Here is a 24,104-nt window from a genome sequence, read left to right as displayed (position 1 = left end):
AACTGACTGGTTCCCTCTTGCTACCTTTCAAATGTAGATGAGCTTGAGCTGGCACTAAGGCAAAGAGCTGATTTACTGGAGGCAATACAGTATTGAGGCTAACAAAAGTCGCCCTCCTCAGGACCAGAGCTACACTGAAATAACAAAATTAGCCTTCCCTGCTGGTGTTCTTCACGATGGTTTCCTGCATTCTAAAGACGCTTTGAAAAATCACTTAAGGGCTTTCCATGACTTTCAGATGTGCACCAAAACTGTAAAAAGATACAAACAAAGCCAACGCCTGACCCTCTCGTTAGCCGCGTGGAGGCTGGTACGAGTACAGTCAAGATGGCGGATGGTCTCCGAGAAGTATGATGTTGGATCGGAGATAGCCAGTATTTCTGTAATTCGCTGCAATTATGTTTGTCTTCTCGACTTGTGGCCATCAGAGGAAAACATTTGTGCTGCTATTTAGCCGTTTAAGGTTTTATAAGGTATTTATTCTGCTTCTACTAGCTAGAGAGGCTTCTTGTACATGTTGGTGGTATAATATACATAAATGGAGTGATTTTGCCGCAGGCTGACTCATTTTCACTGTATTTTAAGCTCTTACATAAAGCAAAGCTTTCATCGCACCTCAGGAAAAAGGACACCCCTGTAAAAGAAGTAACACTGTACTATTACAATCGCCAAAAATTCTTTCGTCTGGTGGGCCTTGCTTGTGCCAGTCAGTTTGTATTTTGGGCATGGATGGCTTATTTTCAGTTGAGTAGGGTGCAGTTTGCAGATCTACTAAATCTTGAAAGCAAAAAGAGCCAGGAAAAGATTCTTGATGTCTCATCAAAACCAGGAGTCTCGTGGAAAGTCGTCAGATTTGTAGAGGTGAGTAGCCAAATCTTTGCTAATAGTATGCAAAGTTATAAATTACTTACCACCAGTCATCCCTTTAGTGTGGGGAAAGGGGGATTCCACCAGGGGGGATGGGCTATGTGAGAATGATGCAAACAACTGTAGTGTTGGGGAGGATGCAGATGAAGCCATATAATATTGTACCCCCCACCCCCCAGTCATGCTACAGACTGAAGCCATTCTGGCTCAAAATGGGCCTTTGACAAAATACCTGGACAGACCATGAGGAATTAACCCTTGTAACCCTTTCTCTAACCTTTTGTCTTTCAATGAGTCACTGGAATTAATCCAGTCCAGTCCCATCCAGGTTTTGTCAAAGCCTCAAATAGATGTCCAGACCTGGTGTCAATCAAGAAAGCTTTTTTAGTGTTATTTATGGGGGGAACTATTGTTTTACTGTCTGAAAGCAATAGCTTCACCTGTAATTACACTGGTAAACGTTTCACTGAATTTAGCCTTGGATTGAAATAGCATTATCACACATACTACTCTGTAGTTTTCTTGTTTTTGTTAAACCACAGAAATCGGATGGAATTTTTAGACAGAATAAAACATTATATGGCAGCAGGATGGATACATTTTCTTAATAGTTACTTAATATAATAATTTATCCACAGGAGCGACCTGTTTTGCTGGCCAGTGTCGCTATTGCTGTGGGGTTGTTTTTTACTACCTCAGGATGGATTTACAGTCTCAGGTACCCAGTGATTAGGGCCAGATTATCAAAGCAAATAGCATACAAGAAGGATTAAGGGTTAGGATATAAGATTGCTTTCATGATCAAATTGTATTGTATTAAACAGAAACATTACATGTATTTTCTCTGTTGTGCCTCTCTGGAACATTTAAGGGTGAAGGAAATCAAGGAGGGCAATTTTTGTTATTGCTTTTAAGGTCAAGGTGTAAATAATAAAACAGTTTGGCGAAAAAGTTACCAAAAAAATGATCCACTTTATTTAGTTCTACAATCGGAGACAAAATTGTTGAGACATTGTACTTAAGTAGGGTAACTTCAGAGAACAAAACAATCCACACCCCTCCCCTGTCACCTCCATTCAAAGTTGGGGTGTTTGTTGTTTTCTGTAGGTAGCTCGAACATCGACACAACAGTGCATGGAGGGGGTGGGGGAGGAAAAGCTATGTTTCCTCCTTTGCCAATTGTTGACTCCCTCCTACTCCACTTGGTAAAAGTCATTATATTGTTTTTTCCTGCAAGTGTTCAACATAACTTCAAGGCCGTATGCTATTTGCATATTACTGAATTGTTTTTGACTTGAAATAACATATGCATACAAATTGCACGAACCTCAACTGAACATTTTTGTCTTAATTCCTTTTATCATCCCTGGCTTGAAATTCCAAACCTAAGGTTATGATTAAAGGAAAATTGACCATCAATAAGAGATTCAAAAGCTGAGGTTTCAAGTGCTTAGCCTCAGAGCAAATGTCATTTCAATTAAGTATTGTTTCTTTCCTTGCAACACTCAGATTTTGTCTGTGCTTTTTTCCAGTGACTTTTCTTTGTGAAAGCGGAGAATAGTGAGAGATAAAGATACTTACAATAATGCTACTGAATAGAGGTTGTTTATGTAAAAAGAATCTTTTAAGAAAAAAAAAAAAACGGGTAAGGCATGTCTGATTGAACTGCATCAAGGCTGTGCTCTGACCTTGTGAAATCCAGGGTGCCCAGCATATGATTTGTATGAAAAAAGGTAGATTTTCTAGTTGCACAAGACAAAAGTAAGACACCATAAACCACTGGGCGCTGCTAGAGTACAGCCCAGGGCATAATATTCAGCATTTGAAGTGCAAGGCAAGACTGAGATAAGAATGAGTTCAAAATAACATGTCTGATGTTCTCAACTTCTTTTCAGGAGTGTAAACCGACTGGTGCTTCAGGGGAACAATGTACGGGTGGTGACTCATACACCTCTGGGTGGAACACGATCTTTAACGGTTCCCATCTCAGAGGTGTCCTGCTCAGGTTCCAGAATTGGTAATTACAATGAAACGTAAAGTTAGTGCACAGCTTTGAGAAACCTACAAGTTATTCTTGATGATGAAGATGAACTCTTACATCTCTATTAGTCCCGATTTTTAGAGTAGCTTACAGGAGCTAATATCTTTGAGGGAAAATACATAAAATGCATAAACAAACCTATATGAAACAGTCAGCCTGTATTTAGCCTTCAGTAAGCCATCCCTAATGGTGACCATGCACTTTTTACAGGTTCGACTTCATGTGGCATTATTTGTCCTCTTCTTAGCTCTTAATAGAGCAACCCCCAGTGTTTAAGAGTCATATGTTTGAATTCTGTTGGAGACTCATGTCCCATGCATGTTCGTGACATACAAATTACCACTCTTTGTTTTATGTGGCAAAATTTCTGTGACCATAGCTTATTCAGTGAGTAATAAGAACACTCACACAGACAACTTATGTGGCACATGGCCAAATTAGAGAGAAACAGCTGTCCATGGTTGCCATGGGCCAGGTGATATGGCTGTACACATGCAAATGATACTGGCCAGGTCGTGGGTTGGTGTCTGAGTGTCTGACTTGCTGCTGTGATAAATGAAAACGGACTTCACACAATACTTAACAATTATTGGATGAGGCTAAATATGATCTAAAGAATTATGCAAATTGGATAACAATCCCCTAGATTTGCAAAATTCTTCAGATCCTAAGAAAGCCGTATCCAGGAATTTTTTTTTATTATTCATTCAAAATAATATGCTTAACTTGATCGATGTTAAGTTCCTGTCTTCGTTTGACTGTTACGCAGTAAATCCAGGATATAAACAGATAAAGGGAAGATTTAACCAGCAGAAATTCTTCAAACAGCAGTTGTCATCCGTCAATTTTGCTAGTGCTGTTTTTAGCCAGTAGTTTGACGATTTCTTTTTTGACAAATATGTCAAATTATTCGCCGTTTTCTCCATCGCTACCAAAACAACGCACCCTGGTTGCCAGTCTGTCTCAATTACCGTCCCTTTTTCTGGCGTTTATCCTGTACCATTGACGATCGCCAACGTCCTCCAAATCTGGTCAACCCGGTGTGGTTTTGAAGAATTAGCCGGGGAATTTGAGCCAATCAGAAACAGGAAAATATTTTGAGTGAATGATACAAGAGTTAACTCTCAGGCTTCGTGTAACATGCTCATCTTTGCCTGTCTTTGAAGGTACAAAGCCACAAGTGACATTGAAGTTGAAAGGCCACAGTTTTTTCTTCCTTGTTGACAAAGAGGGGGAATTTTTGCAGCCCACGTTATTTGACAAAACAGTTGGAGTGAAAAGATTCTAATCAAGAAATGCATGTAAGCAGATTATCTGATGTAATAAATACACGACGAAATTTCACAATTCGTTCAAGTTACCCGTCTGATCGCAAGGCATCATTTTCCACTTCAGAATTCACTGCCGACTCTGACAGGAGGACGGTTCGGTCTCTAAAGCTAAGATTAGATATCTTCTTATGACGTGGGGGAAATTGTGTTGTCAATTTTACTTGTCCTTTTCAAGAAATAATTGGTAAAGAATAAGTCTCTGCTTGAAAATCAGTATTATGTGAGTTAGGTTTTTGTAGTTGTAAAACAGAACCTCCGAGAATGAAGTAGCGTTATTAATGTTAACAAGGTAACATGTTTTGTAGCCTGCGTAGCAGGCGCTTGGAAGTAGTGGGCGAAAGAGACAACGGGCGCGCGCGAGGGAGACACCAGAGGGGTGTCCCCTCGCGTGTCTCCTTCTCCCGCGCCCGTTTTTTCTTGTGCCCATTACTTCCAAGCGCCTGCTACGCAGGCTACATGTTTTGACGAGTTTTGCGGTTTATCCACCTTCTTGGTTTCCACGGGTGTTGTATGGACGTTAAGTCGGGAAAAAAATTAAAGGCGGAGAAAGTTTTCAAGAACAGGCGAGAGAGCCCCTGGGATGGTACTCTTAACGAACCAGTTCCACGACTCATTTGAATTCTTGTCTTTTATTGGGCACAAAAAATTTATTTGTGCCTAATCGGAGGCCAGAATCTCTCGCGCTGCTGTCATCATCTTTTTGCGCGAAGGAGTTCAGCTGCAAACTCGACTTTTCGCCGTACCTGTCTGGCTCCTGTAGGAGTGATTTTTTCGAGAGGAGTTTTCAGTTTTCAGTGAAAAATGCACCAATTGAAGAAATCAGACTGTGGACTGATCGAAGGTAAATTCATAAACACCAGAATACTTCTAGGCATGTTCATGCGAAACCGTGAGCCTGGCTGTTCAGTTTACGTTACGCCTGTTCGGCCTACTTGTCAGGCACGTGCAGGAGACTTTAAAGTTATTTATGCAAGTTTGCTGTTAGTTATTTCTCCTCAGTGACACAACAGTATCTAACGAAACTGGAAAAGTACACTTGCAGAGTTGCATAAACAAGCCTAGAAGTACTCAGGTGTCGATCAGTTCACAGTCCCATTTCATCGGTTGGTGCATTTTTCGTTTTTTTTTTTGTTTTGCTACATGCTGCTAAGTATGTAATTTCTTGTTTTTTGAGGGGCCCATTTTCAACACTAGCCGTACGGCAAGCAGTCGAGTTTGCATGTGCATGAGAACTCTTTTTTATAAGAAGATCACGAAACCAGCGCGACAGATTCTGGCCTCCGATTGGGCACAAACACATTTTTTGTTCTCAATCAGAGACAAGCATTCGAATGAGTCGTGGAACTGGTTCGCTAAGAGTAGCATCCCGTGGGCTCTCCCGCCTGTCCTTAAAATCTTTCGCCGCCTTTTTGCCGACCTAACTGACAGCCCCTGGGTCTCCGATGATGGATGGAGACCGACGGAATTGAGTTTACTTTTGAAATTTCAATTTGTCTTAAGAGACAACAATAATAATGCCAATTTAATCTTTAATAGTTTTTAGTTTTAATAAGTTCAACTATAATTGCGCACGGCCATTGGATAAGTTAAGTCATCTGCCAGATTTTTTTCGTGAAAAGGGTTACTTTGCTCTTTTAATTTTTTGCTCTTTTTTCAGCACGAAAGCGGACAGACGTTTCTAGCAAGTGTCTAGTGGCTACACAGGGCTTCTGCAAGGCGTTGGTCACAGTAATCAAAGAAAAAGTTTCACTTGAGAAGAGAAACAGCACCACAAGTTGTATTAGTTCACTCTATGAAATGTCTCTGATTTGAGTGGACGTACACTAGTAAGGTATATTATCACCTGATAGGTATATCAGAGAGCTTAAGCAACCACGACGGGGACGCCAAAAAAACGGTCCTTAACTTGCTCTCTTTGTCAAGTAGGTGCGAAATCTCCCGGAATCAAATTCTTATGCTTCGTATCAGTCCACTAGACTACGAGCAGTCTCTCTTTTTTCTTGGTCCGTCGAGCAAAACGCTCGAGACACGCAAATGATCACGCGGGTGACTAAAGGCGCGAGACGGGAGAGGCACGAGCCGCCCTCGTTTCTCGCGTCTCGCGGCTTTGCCACTCAAAGATCGCGCGCGCGTGCACTCCTCTTACTAAATCTGAAGAAAAAGAGAGACTGCTCGCAGTCTACAGTCCACGGTCAAAAGAAGAAATAAGACATTGTTGAGCCAACAATTTTGATCGTTGTTGCGTCCATTCGCACGTAGCTAAACGTTTGACCGGTTTCAAACTTTGCGCAACAACACCCGACAGGGTGTGCAAACGGACGAATGTAACCACCCAACAATGTTGCGTCCGTTTGCACGGGGCTTTAAGGGAATGGAGCTTTTGGCGCAACGATTTCTGGGATTGTTTGGGTAGACAAGCGTTAGTTATGTTTCGTTAATGGTTGCCTCGACCAATCATAACTAACGCTTGTCTTCCAAAACAATCCCAGAAATCACTGCACCCGAAGCTTGTACCCATTCTCCCCAGAGTTTCTGAAGTGGGCAACATTCCATTTGATAAATTAAAATCTTAATTTGAGTCCAAGGTTCCGAGGTTTGGTTTTCTCTGTGCTCAAGTCTCTTCTGGGAATTGCAAGACAATAGAATCATGAAAAATTTGCAATTTTGTCCCTAACGCCTCGGAGTCCTGTTAGAATTTTAATATATTGAACGTGGGAACGTGGGCTATTCTAGCAGTGGGCAAATTTCTTTGAAATTTTTTTAAAGGAGAAGGTTAATGGAGTGGGTACCAATGATTTTAGAAGCAGCGGTTGCATCACAGCTTGCTCACCGTGTCCTTAATTTAATTGAATCTCCTAAACTACTGCACTTATTTTTACAGGAAAATGCAGCATTCAGCATTTCTGTCTAATAGCCAAAATGAAAAATATGCATTAAATAATTAGATGTCTGGAAGTTAATAAAGTACCTGCCACTTTGACAAGAAAATTACATCTCCTAATTACTCCCAGAAACAATAAGGTATCTAAATTTTGCCTGTAAAAGTGGCTTATAAACTTATCATTACTGACAACATTTACATCTCATTTATGACGTATCCATAGTACAAATTAACAAGCTACTTTGTAGCCAGTATTTTTTATCGCGTATGTACCTTCGGCAACTTATAAAAAAAACTCACGTAAATCGAAACATTTACAAATAAACATTTTCAATTTTCTTCAGAGTACACTGTATCAAGGTACATTAATTTTTTTCTAATGACGCTAGGAAACGTTTGTACTGGAGGGAAAAATTTCTTTCTTGGAGGAGGAAAAACCCTGGGAGTCAACTCAGTGACGTTTAACAGCGTCCAACATGCACAATTAGCTTCCTAGACATTCATTTCTTTGGCGGGAACTTCGCCGCAATGCCATTGCAAAATTGTTTTCTAGTCCAGCTAGGACAAAAAGCAATCTCATTAATTGACAGCATAAAGTACGCGAACATGACATTCCACTAAATATTCATAACAAAATAATGTATCAGGCTATGCCTACAGTTTACCGGATAGCATAAACACCTGTTCACTATGCGGAAAAATGTCGAAATTTTAAACAAAAAAATTAATAAAACCCTACCTATTCGCATTACTTTTTCTTACACCGTCCTCGGATAATTATTTCAAAGTAAAAAAAAAAAATCATGGAATATCGCTGCAATGTTGCTTCGTTGAAGGCTCTGTATCGAGTTCTTAAATAAGATATAATTTTTTCAATGGGGCCATCAACGATTTTTCGAAAACTGAATAGACCATTTTACAGGTGTGGGCTTACTACCTTAGGTTCCGTCCACACGTATCCGGATATTTTGGAATCCGCAAATTTTTCTTTCTGGACACGGCTTCCGTCAACACGTATCCGGTGAATCCAACATACGAATCCGCAACTTTTTGAATCCGCTCTCCACAGTGACAATTTTGAATACGCTATGAATCCGGAATCGTGTGGACGCTAAATCCAGATATTTTTTATCCGGTGATGAAACAAGACCGAGCCCAGTTCTTTACCGTGAAAGGCAGAGAAAGATGCAAATTTCCCGCGCTCGACGACGCATGCTCTGTTGGCAATATTCCCAGAGGAGTTCTGAGTACTAGAGTGCACCCGGATACCCGGATACGTGTCGGATTCGTTTGGACGGGCAAATTCGATTTGAATATTGATACGTGTGGTCGTGGAAATTTTTGAATTCGGAAAGAACAAGTTTCAGATTGAAAAAACATCGGGATTCGTGTGGACGGGGCCTTAGGTTTTGAGTGAATGAGAGGCTGAGGTTGACGTTGTTTTGATGGAAATAACTCTTTCCTTTCCTTATGGAAATTATGCTTGAAAAATACTAGTTAGCATAAGAACATCATGATTTACATAATAAAATTGGAAGCTACGGTTATATCAAAACAAGGTCAACTCCACCCTCGTTTACATCTATAACTGTAAAATGGCCTATTCTGACTGGCCGTTTCAATTTACTTTACAACCTAACTAAACAATCTTAGAAAAGTTTATTACATAACACTTTCTGCATCTTTCCCTTCCTTCTTTTCATCTTCAATATTGACGACGAAAGAATCTAGAGGAATGTTATTCTTCTTTTTTGAATCGTCCGCTGGTTTGCTGTCATCTTCATCAGATGATGAGTCACTCGAAGACGATTCGCTTGGAGATGCAGCTCTGTTGAAGGAATAAAGACTGTTATTCTTAACCCTTTTACTTGGATATCAAGCTAAGTGCAAACGGACCCAACAACTCCCAACATTGTTGAGCCAACGATGTTGGAAGTTGTTTCGTCCGTCTTGGCAGTGATGTGCAAACGGATGCACCAACTCCCAACAATGTTGGCCCGACGTTGGCTTATTGGTCTATCAGACGAAGTAATTGCGTTGCTGTCTCCAAGGAGACCATGTGCAATGCGCGTGCGTGGCCCCATTAACGTTGGAAGAGCTGTGCTAACGGATCCATCATTGTTGTGCTACGTTCGGCGATCCGTTGAACAAAAGAAATGCTGGAAGTTGTTGAGTCAGAAGTTTGACCGGTTTAAAACTTTGAGCAACAACTCCCAACAACACACAAAAACATGTAACATCCAACAATGTTATATAACTGGAAACTTTTTTCCCAACAGCGTGCGCTCTCATTGGTTACTTCGCGGTCACATGACATCTAACAATAAAACTGTTCCCCGCCAAAATCTCTGAGCGGGCAACATTGCAAAATCTATGACGACAGAGGGTAACAGTGCACTGTCACCCGAAAATGTTGACCGAAGACCGCCATTACAGCGAGGTATAATGAATTTCTAGCTATATAACAAACCACTTCAAGACTGGTCCCTCGGGACAACAAAAACAACAACAACTTTATTAGGAACACATCAACAATACAATAGAGTTTTATGTTTAACGTTCCCCCTCGAAACAAAAACTGTTCCCTCTGGACCAGCCATTAAGTGTTTAATGTTGGGAGTTGTTGGCCAAAAATGTTGCGTCCCTTTGCGCGAGGCTTTAGAGAGTAAATTGACCACTTTGAGAGTCGCGAGACTTAATCGGTATTGTGTCGAATTGCACTATGGGACTTTTTTGGCGCACAAATTTTGACCCAGTTTCCTGCGCAACCTCATGATAATCAACAATTTTTGGACGAAGTTGGGCAAAATACCCGTGATTTGTCAGTGGCGAGCACATCAATTGTTTCCAGCAATAATTGACCTGCGAGACAATGAAAAATCACAATATTTTGCGTTAGTCGAGTTCAACATTGTTTTATCATTCGAATGCGAGTTTCTTTTCAATGAATAAACTCATAGAATGGAAGCCATCTGCCATTTTCACGCAGGAGCGATCGCAAGAAGGAGAAAAGCGTAGTTTCGTTTACGCATGAGCAGAATATTATTTGCAGCCAAACACAGTTGAAAGACGACATTGCGCCTTAGCAGACCATCATTTGTAGGCAGTTCTTTGCAGGTCACGTGGTGGGCTCTCGGCCAATAAAAAGGAAGAAAAATTTGCATCGAATGATAATAACATTTTCTTAAGTAAACACTTTTTTATGTTCCATGTAAACGGCTCCAAAGTATGGATGTACTTTCAGTGCAAAATATCTTTTACACCTGGCCTAGCAGAATCGAATGGAGCCCTTAAGTCCACGGACACGCTCGGCCCGCCGCTGCCTCCTGCCAATCCCTTACCCCCCTTCCCTTTATACTACAAAAAAACCCCTGTCTTATAGGTGATACATGCTTCGCACTTACGTCTCCTGCTGTTTTGCTTCATTCTCTTCAAAGGATGGATACCGACCCATTTTTCCATGTTTACGTGATGCCTCAAATGTGATACCAGGTTCATCGTCTTCGCTACTGGGGATAGGTCCAACTTGAGGCTCCAGTGTAGGAGACCTGTTTCCATCCTGAAACAAAGACCAAGGATGATTACTGAATACACACAGTGGACTCCTTCTAAGACGGACATCTTTGGGACTGGTACTTCTAAATGTCCGTCTAAGAGTGGTGTCTTTCTTATATAGAGTCAAATAAAGGGAACAAAGAAAGGCAGGGATCAACTCTAGGTATCTGTTTTACTGAGTTGTCCGTCCTATAGGGGTGTCCGTTAAGAGAGAGTGGACTCTAGAGAATTTCAAGGAGACGACCTTTGTTGGTGAGATAACAACAACGACGACAACAGTTCCCGATTCGTATCCCGTGTCGAATACAGTCTACTCTCTCTTAACGAACATTTAAATTTATTCTTTAGCCATTTTTTTAAAGATGGAAGGACAGAGTAAATCTTTAAGTCATTTAGCGATGTAGCTGTGATGTAGGTCCCATGTTCTCTTATCAAACAACAAAAGTCGGAGTTACACGGGAAACTACATCGTATTAGACGGAGATAAACGAGGTTTAAATGCACAGAATGGACGAATACGTGCCTTCACTAGGTTATTACAGTCGAACCTCCATTGAGCGACCCCCTATCAAGCGGTCACCCCTTGTTAAGCGACCAGTAATCAAAGTCCCGAAACTATTGTAGAAGAGAAGGGGGGATGAAACCTCTATTAAACCGCCACGGCCACCTTTAGGCCATCCTAACGAGAGTTACACCATTGTTGTTATCTCTATTAAGCGGCTATACTGATCTTCACTAGGTTTGGCTCCATTTCAAGAACATGATGAAGAAAAATACAGTCCGAGATAAAGTGACAAGCGATTGTGGACCAGTAATGTTTTTTTGCCGCACTTTTAAAATAAAGCGACGTTTCTGCTTAAGATTATCCTGATTTATGACGATCCTCCAACTGAAAGGCCACTTGCCAGTACCCCGAGGGTGGCCGCTTAATGGAAGTTCAAGCGTATTTCCCGGCGAGGAAGGAGAGGCACGTACGATACTTTTGACTTCGCGAGGAAATGATGTAGGGTCCTACCTGTTCTCCAGCATCCGTTTCTTCAAATATTGCAGACAACTTTTTTTTCATTGGTTCGTCGCGCCGTTTGCGGTGTTTGTGTTTGTGCTTGTGACGTCTTGGCTTGCGTTTATGAGGGTAAATGTGGACAGGCTTGGAATTCACCATGATCTGATTTTGATACGCTGTCGGCCGCGGTTGCCTGAAAATATAGCGTTTTAATTCATTATAAGGCAGATCTAGTAAAGTCAAGGCATAAGTCAAATGAGAACAAAAAAAAGCGCGGAAAGGACTGAACCCAACTTCCGGTTCTCAATCTGCCGTCTTCTCATTGGTCGGTTAACTGCACGCGCTTTCGTCGCGTTGTCTCCGCTTAATCTGCTGTTTGGCTTTCATGATTATCACATGCAGACTGTCTTTCTCCGGCCACCCTCTTCTGAACCGGTCAAAAACAGTTCTGTCTTTCAGTTTCTTTTTCCAGTTCCCGCGTTTCGCTCGCTCGGCTATCCCTGAGGGAAAATGAGGGACTACTCGTAGTCTAACTGTAAAATTATACGGAATATCAAGTACAGCGAATCTCCATTTAGATAACCAGATTACCGTGGGACAAAGAAGTTTCCATTTACTGAAAACGTCCTGTGACAGAAATGAGGCCCGCATTGTTTAAAATAGGCTCTTTACAGCTAGTCATCTACGTGGTACAAAACCGCCATATTGGAGAGCAGGAGACGTAGAAAGGAAATTACCAGTTTAAAATAATGATGTGAGCTCTTTGTTTGTCTCGTCCCCGTTTGCCCCTGGCTCTCCATTACTAGCTGCAAAGGGCCTGTTAACTTCTTTTACAAAAAGCAGGAAATCATCGTCTATTAAATGCATAAGAGTGGATTAATTCTCCTTGACGGAGAGATTAGCATATTGGGACACAAAAAACAACTGTTTCCTTCTCCTTATCAGAGATGCACCCTTAACAGAAGTTTCTGATGGAAAGATAATACGAAAGTTCATCCGGGGCAAACGCTTGTGAGCCTCCACTGGGGGTCCAGTCAACTTCTTCAAAGACGGACATGTCTGGGACCTGCACTAGGAGACTGTCTTATTGAGAGTCAAATAAAAGGAAAAGCTAAATGCAGGGACCAACTTTACGTGTCCGTTTTACCAGATGTCCGTCTTTGCTTTGAATTCTAGTACGTGTTCTACGCGGATCAGTAGCTTGTTAACTTCGTGCACGAGCTGAATTCTTCTATGACTTTTTGCCACATATCCTTAAGCATTCTCCTTTGTCCTCTACATATAAGCCCCTACCGAACAGTCACGATATTGACGGTTGTTTCTATTTTGCAATACTTATGACGTTCCAAATTTATTTTTAACCTTTTCCTTGTGATCACTCAAAGTTCAAAGAGAACTTTTGACTGTGGCAATATTGGTTCTCAACAAATGTTGAGTGTTTGTCCCGAATTGAATTGTAAAATGAACAGAAAAATGTTCCGAAAGAGCAATCGTAACTTACATGGGCATAAGATATCTTCTTCCCGTGAAGAATTCTTCATCGTCGTCAATTAGATTATTTCTGAACATCTTTCTATGTCTCTGTGAAGAAGAAAAAAAACACTTGTCAAGTCAAGAACGCTAGTAATCAGCTACATTTGAAGTGACGCGCAAATCGGGTGATAGGGAAAAAAGACCAAAAATTCAAACGTCAGCACTTACAAAACTAGTCATGTTTCTTGTTAATAAGTTATTAAGACTGTGGGCAGAGTCGTGAATTTCAAGTTCCCCTCCACTTGGTGCTGAAAAGGAAGTACAGAAGGGAAATGGATATTGGAATAACTAGACCACTGTAAACACTAAAACTGTTAAATTATGTCAGTGCCGTATATAATCATAAATAATTGAAAAAATGTAAAAAATTAAAAGGTAACAAGGCGACTATTGGTGAATTGATATTAATGAGCCAACTAGCAGCGCATTGGTCCTTGAAACAAAACGATTCTTTTGTTTCACTCTTTCCAAAAACAATGTTTGTAAACAGTGATGTCTCCTATATGTATTTATTTAGCTATAAAGCATACACAGCCCCAACAGTCTGCCGTAAAATATTTGATAGAACGGGTAACATTACCTCCTTTAGCTCTCCAGTCTTTTTGGACAGAATCCGGAACACGAACATCGTCGCCGGCTCTGAAGAAGGAACATAAATGACCATTGATGATAGAAAAAAAAAACACTTTTACATATGTTATAAGTCACTCATATCTTTGGCAAAGAAAAAGACTGCTACTGCGTTCTGCGCTCCCCAACCGCTGCGAACGCTTTCCCGTCTTAAATCGTCAAAAATGCCTGATGCGAAGGAAAGAGGGAATAAATTTTAGTCACTAGAAAAAGCTCAGCTGGCAGATAAATAAACAAAGCGTTACCTTAACATCGGTTTAGTTTCTTCTTCTTCTTCAACTTCACTCGGTTCACTGTCAAACAAAACATATTTCAACTTAAAAACTGCCAAGTTAATAGTACACTTTACCTAATTGTTCTACGGCAGATCAGATCCTATATTGTCATAACCAAAATATCACTAAAAAGCAACTTTGTGCCCTTTACGTGTCGCATTTTTTCATTCTGACACTTTAGGTCTCCATCACTTACGTGTGTACAAAGACGTTTGGCAGAAAATTTCAAAAAGCTTGCGAATCCGACCCACGCGAGAAGGCTTACACAATAAATTAGTCAAAAAATATAAACAATAACAATCAAGTACTTGCGTAAAGTAACAAAAGAGGATTGGTATTTTTGTTGTCGCATCATATCCCATTTCCATCATTTACTACTTACATAGACGTGATCGCCGCTGCTTCAAATGCGCCGCGAGCCAACATTTCTACTGAAAGCCTGGAATAGAGGTTGAAAAGTGCGTACATACGGTTATAACTTGGTTTTAACTCTTGTATCAGAGGCCTTGTGCTTACACGAAAACAATGCCAACGAAAACACCACTTCTAAAAGATTCCCCTTTAATATATTCGATATGTATTGGGTGACCAACTCGTTGAAGGGTATTCCCCGCTAATAAAGAGCTTTCGAATCACGTTAGCAGCAAACTGCAAATGTCAATTTATACCACGTGACCAAGTTTTCCGTTTACTTGTCCTTTACTGCTAATTACATATCAACACAAAAAGAGTCGTTTCATGTTTAGTTCATCCATACGAACTATTTTGGAGAGTTTTTGTCTGCTCATTACCTAATTTGAGAAACTATAAGTATGCTGTTTGCCGTAAACGTGAGTCTTAATCGCTTCAATGTTTGACGCGCGCGACGTTCCCGAGTAACATCGCCATAATTTGCCTATTCATAAACAAGAGGCAAAAAGGAGGAATGAGCCGGATGACTACAATCTTTCAGCGCAGTGGTTTGTCGAGTTTTGGTGGACAGCGTTAGCTGTAATTGGTCAATGGCATTGAACATGTTCAAAGAAAACCAGTACCTCAGTATACGCGATCCCAGATATCTTTGCGCGAAAAAACTTGTACCCCCGGCCTCGGGCTTGTACCCCGTTCTCCCTGTAGTTTATGTAGTGGCGTCATAATTTTCAGAAATATTATTACGCCATGAAATGGTCAAACTTTGCAGGTAATTCCTACTTTAGGGCTGAACATAAGAGGGTTTAAATGCAAAGCTGCTGTTGCTTTGTTAAATAACCCACAACAGCGGTGAAAGGATTATTGGTTATGAAAGGCGGCAAACATAAAAGATAAAAAAACGGCTGCAGTTTATGTTCGTAGCTCCATAACAGTGCACAATCCTTGATTTTTTGTTCACAAATTAAAATGGAATAAGTTAATGCCACGTTTTTCTTGGTCAATAAGACCAAAATAACAGGTATGCTATTGAACGTTGTGCACCTTCAAGTCTACAAAGACATACAGTAACAGAGGAGTCTGACATGCTTGTGTTCATCACCATTCCACTCTATCAACTATAAATGGTGTAACTGAATACCGTAAACTCCCCCTTATAATCTACCCGACTTATAAGCCCCCTCACCTCCCCAGTTATAAGCCCATCTACCCGTAAACAAAAATACATCCTGTTATAAGCGCCCCCCGGACATACGCCTCCCTCTAATTCAGTTCCAAATGTATTGAAATGAATTCCATTTAAAGCTTAATAGAAAACCACTAACTGCAAAACGTACTTTGATCAGCACTGCTTTAGCATATTTTGAAGCCCTTTTTCTATACCGGTCATAAACCCCCTCGGATGAAAACCCCTGCGTTTATAAGCCCTCATAAAACTCCTTACGAAGATGTATAAACCTAGGGGTCATAAGCGAAAGTTCACTGTACTGTTTGACAAAAAAAAAACAAATAAACAGACAAACAAAACAGCTATTAATTATTCTTACCCTGATTTCTGAAACAACGCTGCTCCACTACCTTCTCTCTCTAAACGAGTCAGGGCGTCTCTGAAAAAAGCACAGACCAAGCAAACAAGGTTAAAGGGGTATTTATTGCCATACTGAGTTGTCTAAATTGGCGCGAAAGAACACAAAGGGCTACTGAATTGACCAATCACAAAGCGTGTACTTACTATTAAATACAACTATGCAAATGAACTCTAGTTATGACACCAACTTTCATTGGCTGATTAGCGAAAAGGCTAAATTAACTTCAAATTATTCCGCGCAAGATAAAATCAGCAAATGTTAGACATGCCGGATGAATGAAATTATTACCCTGGAGTCTCGCGATACAATTAGAGAATTCTTTTCTTCACCAAAATAACTAAAGTGCTAAATAACTAAGGATAAAACAGCTACAAAACGACCCAAATGTTCAGTCCTGTCGGTTAATGACAGTGTAAAGTGTAAATTGCGAGGGCTAATTGTTCATTGAAACAAATATTTAACAAAGTCGCATGTTAACTTTGGCCAATCTTAGTAACCACATATCAATATACTTTGAACATTGAAAAACGAGAATAAACAGGACAATACTCGACACGTGAAACTCGTTCCTTACTTGTAAGCCAGTCTTCTGTAGGCCAGCAATATATCCTCGTCATGGACGAAGCTATTACTGTCACGAATCAACCATTTTCTGAGGTAATTACTGTGAAAATATTCTAACATTTCCTGGGGAAAAAAAAGAAGGAAAAATACGATTCAGGAGAAATATTAAAAGGGTTTGACAGCCTCCATTTGGTTCATTAGGTTTGACAATTTCTCTAACCCTTTTTCCTCTCTTGTTCTCTCATGAAGCCGATGTCAAACCCGAACGCATTGTCAAAGCTACAAAGCTGCAATGCTCTCAGATAGTAAGGAAGTCGCGAAAACAAGCCAAGCGAAAATAAGACGCGACGATCTGGGGAAGGAGACGGTGGTGTATCTCTCTCCCCAGCATCCGCGCGTTTTTCGCATCAGTTTTCACGAACCCTGCACATTACTATCCTGGAGCCTAGAAACAGGCTAGCTGAAGGCACGGGAAGAGTTCAAACTAACTTACATTACTTTGCAATAAAGAAAGCAAGAAACCATTGCACAAGAATGTGCCCTTTTTCTTCGTGATTCGACTTTCCTTTTATTTTGTGTGTAGAAATAATGAACAGTAACCGACAAATTCGCGTTTGCCGTTTGACGTAAACATGATGCTTAACCTCTCTAATGAAGGCTTTAAAAGAGACACAAATTCCCAAAGCACAACAAAGAAACAGAACTCTCAGAGGAATTCCATTGAATCTTACCCAGTAGTAACCATGTCCTCGCTGGCCACTGATTTCTTCAATTCCAGCCACAAGGTGATCTAAGAACTAAAACCCCAAAAAAGGCTTACAGTTTTTCTTAGTACAGCGGGCACAATACTTTATCTACTGGAAAACTGCATTTCATTCGTGAGAAGTTAGCAGGAAAAAGATGTTAGCCACAACTCATGATCATGAATTAATCCGCCTATAATCCTTATTGTGACAATAACAATAAAGGTATACCCTGGCACCATGGATAATGGATGGAACCATCCAACGCCATCTTGGAGCACGAAACAACCAATCAGCGATGAGAAATCAGCTCACGTGACATAAGTTTCCTGTCCAGTCTTTCTATTATCCATGCTGGCACAGGAGACCCAAGAACCCAAACATTTCACAAACGCGCGCTTTTCAATGGTATCCTGAGAATCTATTAGCAGGCGCTCAAAAGATCACCAGTCACTTCAAAGTCTATTTTCATACAGACTTCGAACACTTCACATCTCCGAGCGGGAGATCTATAGTAACAGAAAGCGAAGTATCGAGAAGGAAAATACCACTTTCCTTAACCAGACCGCGAATGATTCGCGCCCGGTGAAAGGCAGGAGATATTTCTCATTTTTGAGGAGAGGAGGAAACCAGAGTACCCGGAGAAAAACCTCTCGGAGCAAGGGAGAGAACCAACAACAAACTCAACCCACATATGGCGTCGACCCGGTCGAACCCGGGCAACATTGGTGGGACGCAAGTGCTCTCACCACTCCACTACCCTTGCTCCCCCTATAACAAATATAACAAATATGTTTTTCTAAGAACTTTGTAGGGGGAACGAGTACAATGCTTTACATTTCAAAGCGAGCGAAGTTGCTTCGTGAAAGAAAAGCGACGGGTAAATGTCATGACAGTAATTTTCAATGTTGGAGCCTTTGACAGCTTTAAAAATATACACTACATACATATACGCGATCATCTCTTGCTACTAGTTGAGAAGAACGGAGAATAGTGCACAGTAACATATAAAACCAGCTACCAAACCGTATAAAACTGACGTTCAGTGATTTTCCTTTTCTGTATTAACCCTTTGTAGCCTTCGTACAAACATGAATATGAATCGACATCTGATGCTAAGTGAAACGTTGCACGATTTTATCTCAAGTTCGCTACCTGTAAATTCTTACATTACTGCATGACGTCACTTAAATGACCAATCAGGGGGATGTTTCTGGTGCCGGACTGTTTTTATTTGTCAGGCGCTCTCTGAAGCTTCGCAACACCTTAAAGGCCAGTGCTATAAAACAACTCAAATTTTACCTTCTCATTCAGTTCCGCGTACATGCACTTATGCTCTTTACCACTGAGCTTAACGTGAAGTATTCTCACAAGAGGTTTAATGGTCATTCCCTGAAAACAATTTCAAACAGATTGGTAAGTCCTGATTTTCCTTTCTGCCCTAAAAAACAGCGCTGCTTTCTTTATCTTTTAATCTAGTAGAACGACACCATGACTTAATCAACGCACTTCTTTCTGTAAGCGATGAGGAACTCATCTACTTCAAGTTGACGCCGAGTTTCAACAAAGGACCAACATTAGGTAAAAAAATACTGCAAGTGGACAAAATGCTGTATTACTTACTATAAGGGAGCCACTCATCTGGTAAACATGGAAAAAAAATGATGTGCACGCGTTCGCTTCACCATTTTGCAAAGAAGTTTTGAAAAGAATCTAAGCAACACGCTTCGTTTCTCGCCCAGACGCGACAATCTGAGTCGTCATTTTAAAACGCATAGAATTATCTCGAAATTGACGGAAATCTTAAAATACAAGTCTACTAAAACAGGGAAACACCTACAGGGTAATTATTATAAACTAGTCTTAAACTGTACGGGATCACGGATGGTTTAGAATCATCGAGACGACAAACTTGGAACACTTGGCTACATTTTCCAAGACGAATTGATGTAAAACCTTTACCAGTGGGTTCTTTTGTTAACGTACCTGGAAAAAGACTGTGAAAAGGACAATAACTATAGTGGTTGTGACGAACATTTCTTTGAGTGGAAAGTGCTCTTTGGTGAGTAAAATGGCGAGAGAAAATGACACAGCTCCTCTGATACCACCATAGCTCTGCAATACAAAAACAAAACGAATACGTGCTGAGCGAAAACAAGTTCCTACTTAGTGAATTTATGAGCTTAAACGCCAAGTGACGCCTGAATCGCAGTTTACACATTTTAAACAAAAATTACAGTACGTTTGAAACAAGAAATGACTTGTTTAATAACAGTCCACTTTAAGGTACCCCTTGACAACTTAAAAAGTCGAATCCACAATTTCTTTAGGATTCTTTTCAACTGCTTACGTTGAGCACAAAGCTAAGCTGTTTAGAATTACACTTGTAACATATATTTATCAGAGTGAAAGTTCGATCGTTTACTGACGGCTGATCTCCTTCAGATTTGTCTCGATTTGCTGTGTGGAACTGACATTGGCACCGTGGCTGTATTGGAAAGTAACTGGTATATTTAGACTGGTGTGGGTACTTGAAAAAAGGGTGTGTTCACATAAGTACCCAACGAGTACCGAACTAGGGTACTGTGAACGGCCTCCAAGTGTAAACATACAGCTGTAGCCCTAAGTTAGCATGGTTAAATAAAGTTGTTCTTTATCTTACTCTCTTATCTTCAACGCTATCAGTTTATCTTCAACGCTATCAGTTTCAAATGAATAATAATTCTATACCATAATAAACTGATCCACAGCACTGAGCTTGTTCATTCGACCAAACGTGTTTGCAAGGTACGTTAGGATCATAACACCTGCAATGAATCAATGTAATGTACACGTGTCACACTATATCTGGCCAATTCCTTTGTCACTGGGTACAGTTGAAAAGGCTACCTTTAAGGTTCTAGCCTGCGTAGCAAGCGTTTCCGTGCTGTTTCGGAGCAAGGAAAGACCGAGGAACGGGATTCTCGGTTTTGGCCGCGCGAGAAATGAAACGAGAGCCAAAAAAAGACAGAGGGGGGAGGGGGAGGGGCCATTTTTCGCGCGGTCTTTGACTCTCGAAACAGCACCGAAACGCTTGTTACGCAGGCTATTAAGGTCCCGCCCACACCTATCCTGATATTTTCTCGAAAACGGAGATTTTTTTCCTCCGTTTTGGCCTTTCGTCCATACGTAAACGGAATTTTCGGGAACCAAAAACGCAGATCTTCGAAAACGGTCCCCGGAGTGGAGTTTTTTGAAAACGCCGGCTTATCGTTTTCGTGTGGACGCATGAAAAGGAAGTCTTCAAATAGGATAATGTCATACATCATACAGCGCATCCCCAGTAAGAGATGCTACCGCATTTCCATGTTTTAGCGTTTTCGTGTGGACAGGCGAAATTGATTCAAATAAGCTACGCAAGGACGCATATTTTTGTCGAAAACGGAGAAGGGAAATCTCCGGATACGAGTGGACGAGGCAATACTGACTCTTGCGTAGTCTTAGAGCTACAACAAATAACCGCATCATCGTCCCTCCCTGTCTGCTTGCGCTTCCAAGTTTTCTCTCGACCTATGCCTCGCAAAAGACCTCAGTGTTCACAGGCTTTGCAACGCTTCATTACTACAAGGTGAAATTTCTTACAATAAAGTTTATGACGGACGTAAACACCGAGCCGTTTTGTCTTTCTTTTCTCAACTTGAATACCGTCCTTTAGAATTCATCTCCAGGACATTTCGCTAATATTTGACAATTTCAATGACTGGGAAGAATCACATGGAAGTTTGAAAGTGTGAATTTACTTTTGACGTTACCTTTTTGTTACCGTGCTGTCTTTGTTACTTAAGTTCGCTAATAAATTAATAAGAAAACATGAAATTAGGCCCAGGTCAACACTGTGCTTCACATAAGCCGAACCTATTGATAATTACACTGCAAAACAGTCCGTATTTTTGCGTGGTCAAAAACGCGAAAGGTATGGAGCGAGGCTGAAAACGGGGAGTGAGACTGAGCAGAGACGCGAAAAAATTTGTCTCGTGCGCGCTTCACGCGTGAGACTTTGACGCCGCCGGCGCTTCGCACCTTGGAAAACCAAATTTTGCGAAAAGACCGAACGTTTTGCAGTCCATGCCAATGAGCGAGAACAATAACTTTGCTCATATGACCCAGGCCTAAGATTATTGTTTTTAAAGTGTAGTAAATTACCTAACGCCCTGTAGATCAAAATAAAAATTAAAGTCACAAACACAAACTGCGTGTGCCAGACATGATTTTCAGTAACCACTCGGACTCCAAGGAACATAAAGATCAGAGTTTCACTGCTTGAACTGTGAAGAAAACAAGAAATGCTACAAATTGAGTTTGTCATATTTGATTTTTTGGATAAAAGTGCCACACTTGGGTTCTGGCACAAAAAACACAGACAAACAAGTCCTTTTTTTGTTTTTCCTGATAGGTTATGCCATTTTAAAGGACTTTTCATACGTTCTTAGGGCGAAATTCAACGGTCGAAAATTCCACCGGTGACGTCATGACAATTGACCAATAGGTGAATGAGTGATATTTGACGCCATTCTTGACAGCGCATATGACACTCAATCATTTTTCCCGCGTGAATTTATAATATAATTTAGATCAAAAGCATATTTGTATAGGTAATAGCATGATTAGTAGTGATATATGACATAAATACCACGAGTGTTATTTCAAAATTGTTATACGTGATTAACGGCTCGTGAAATTAGAGACAATTTTGAAATATCACGAGTGGTATTTATGCCAAATATCACATACAAATTATGCTATTATTTGTTTAAACTACTACCCGCAAAAGGTTTGTAATTTTCACATGTAGGTATTGCAGTACGTACCTCATCATCTTAAGAAAGTACTTGATAGTTGTATGGGATTTTCTTGAAATATTTAGCTCCACGTACGGCTTCATGATGATTGCGCAAGTAACAATACTGCAATAAGAAGGAACAAAACCCCTGTCACAATAATGAAACTTTCTGACTTGCTCAGTAGTGTTAACTGCTCTTTAAAACCTCTAATTTCATTGCACCCAATATATGTCGCAGCTCGTTTGTTTTAGGACTTGGTTCCAGTGTAAACTTTGTTTGTTGGTTGCTTTTCGAAACAAGTCATGTGAGGCCTTGTAAGAGCTGCAACATCATCTGGCTTTTAAGCTCTTATACTCCATGCACTTAGACTCCATTTATATGGCTTAGGGGAGGGGTAGGTGGGCAGTTTCCCAGAAACGTATAATGACCCCTGTTGGCTCGGGAAAACGGATCAACTTTTTTTCATATGAACGTTCAGTAAAGATGGCTCGGATAGGAGGGGGACAACTTTTCTCCATATAAAGTGGGTCTTAAGCTCAATGGGAATTAAAAACAGGTTCATTTTGAACTGCTGGACTGAAATGCGGTGTGTAACACTAGACGTCATAGACATGTACTAGCGCTTTATGACAATTTGGGTTTCTGAAAGATCATAAAAATTTGTTAATAATCTATCTACTTTCTGAATTGCCACGCATTCATTTCATTCTGTCCCATCATTACCATCCATCCATTTATTCATTCACGAATCATCTAATCTAATCCATTTCCCATCTACCTTATTATAGGAAATTAACGCTCCATGAAATTAAGGTATTGGAAATTAACGCGACTTAAATTAACGCGAATTTAATGGAAAATGACTTTCGAATAAAGAAAATTAACGCGAAAGATGAGGTAGAATTTCATAACAAAGGAAATTAACGCGATTGAGACACAGTTGGACAAATTTATTTCCTCAACACTGGATGCAAAAAAATCCAAAACTGAACAAAACTGAGCTGACATCACTTCTGACAGCGACAACGCTGAAGATGAACTCGAAATATCGTAAACCTGCGCCTTAGCTTTAAAATAAAGGGTAAATAGAAAGAAAGAAAGCTTGTAGTTAATGTTTTTTAGGTGTCAAGAATGTCTGAACAGGTTCCAAAATTGGGGTTAAAATACTGGAAATTAAGAGCATGGAAATTAACCTGCACTTAATTAACGTCGCGGAAATTAACGCTCAACAAAATTAACGCGAATTTCAACGATTCGCGTTAATTTCATGGAGCGTTAATTTCCTATAATACGGTATTCACGCGTTAGATATGCATACACCTTCGATGCAATGTTGAAAATATGTTAACGTAGGGCCATAATAAGTGTACCTCATAATTCCAGAAAAGTGGAACAATTCTGCAGTCAGATAAGCAAGATAACTCATCACAAAAACAAATATCGGCTCAATCACTGAAAGAAACAAACCAATCAAAATTATATGACATTACAGCAAAGCTAAACGTACTTAGTAACTTGTATGGCAGTATGAGCAGGTTTGTCGTATTAATAAAGTTATGCAGGGGTTATGAATAATCCACTTGCCAGCAAGCACCAGAGCGATTGCTTCAGACACAGGGGTGGAGCTCCAAACTTGTAACCACGAAAGTGGCAAATAGAGCAGTTATATTAACAGATCTTATTATTAATGGCAGTACTTGCACATGGTACTTTTTTTAGCTTTTTACCGAATGAAATTTGGAAGTTTTGTTGAATTTGGCCATAAGGCACGGTAAAACGGGCAGCAGAAGCGTGCAACTTGTTTTAACATTGCTGCAAAACAAATTGAACAGCGACGTTACCGGCCAGGAATCAAACCCGTCTT

The 24,104-nt window shown here is 40.4% G+C and overlaps 2 protein-coding genes across 5 annotated transcripts in view; one reads left to right on the top strand and one right to left on the bottom strand.

Annotated features, from left to right (window-relative positions):
* The first annotated feature begins 314 nt into the window (after window positions 1-314).
* On the top strand, window positions 315-7,445 carry LOC140937227 (transmembrane protein 223-like). Its single transcript, XM_073386768.1, has 6 exons — window positions 315-473; window positions 586-861; window positions 1,506-1,585; window positions 2,763-2,884; window positions 4,075-4,209; window positions 5,897-7,445. Exons 1-5 carry the CDS (start codon window positions 399-401, stop codon window positions 4,194-4,196), a joined length of 675 nt encoding a protein of 224 aa, XP_073242869.1. The 5' UTR covers window positions 315-398; the 3' UTR covers window positions 4,197-4,209; window positions 5,897-7,445.
* The window catches only part of LOC140937224 (Na(+)/H(+) exchanger beta-like), a 28,124-nt gene continuing 11,054 nt past the window's right edge, over window positions 7,035-24,104 (bottom strand). For all 4 annotated transcript variants that reach the window (XM_073386760.1, XM_073386761.1, XM_073386762.1 and 1 more), the window contains 17 exons: window positions 23,611-23,692; window positions 22,268-22,363; window positions 21,603-21,724; window positions 20,151-20,227; window positions 19,407-19,535; window positions 18,723-18,812; window positions 17,409-17,474; window positions 16,688-16,800; window positions 16,072-16,131; window positions 14,499-14,555; window positions 14,087-14,134; window positions 13,792-13,850; window positions 13,380-13,459; window positions 13,180-13,259; window positions 11,691-11,871; window positions 10,525-10,679; window positions 7,035-8,948 (listed from right to left, as the gene is read on the bottom strand). In XM_073386760.1, coding sequence (XP_073242861.1) covers window positions 8,783-8,948; window positions 10,525-10,679; window positions 11,691-11,871; window positions 13,180-13,259; window positions 13,380-13,459; window positions 13,792-13,850; window positions 14,087-14,134; window positions 14,499-14,555; window positions 16,072-16,131; window positions 16,688-16,800; window positions 17,409-17,474; window positions 18,723-18,812; window positions 19,407-19,535; window positions 20,151-20,227; window positions 21,603-21,724; window positions 22,268-22,363; window positions 23,611-23,692 — 1,661 coding nt within the window. In that variant the 3' untranslated portion in view covers window positions 7,035-8,782. The remainder of the gene's footprint in view (window positions 8,949-10,524; window positions 10,680-11,690; window positions 11,872-13,179; window positions 13,260-13,379; window positions 13,460-13,791; window positions 13,851-14,086; window positions 14,135-14,498; window positions 14,556-16,071; window positions 16,132-16,687; window positions 16,801-17,408; window positions 17,475-18,722; window positions 18,813-19,406; window positions 19,536-20,150; window positions 20,228-21,602; window positions 21,725-22,267; window positions 22,364-23,610; window positions 23,693-24,104) is intronic.

This window comes from Porites lutea, chromosome 5, assembly GCF_958299795.1.
Source record: "Porites lutea chromosome 5, jaPorLute2.1, whole genome shotgun sequence".
Classification (NCBI taxonomy): domain Eukaryota; kingdom Metazoa; phylum Cnidaria; class Anthozoa; order Scleractinia; family Poritidae; genus Porites; species Porites lutea.
This window is presented reverse-complemented; position numbering and strand designations above follow the sequence as displayed.

Excerpts from the sequence above, each read along its gene's own strand:
- LOC140937227 (XM_073386768.1), top strand. The coding sequence starts at position 399 with ATGTTTGTCTTCTCGACTTGTGGCCATCAGAGGAAAACATTTGTGCTG. Across the intron at positions 474-585 it reads GCCGTTTAAGGTTTTATAAG|CTCTTACATAAAGCAAAGCT; the intron begins GTATTTATTCTG and ends CTGTATTTTAAG. Across the intron at positions 862-1,505 it reads AAGTCGTCAGATTTGTAGAG|GAGCGACCTGTTTTGCTGGC; the intron begins GTGAGTAGCCAA and ends ATTTATCCACAG.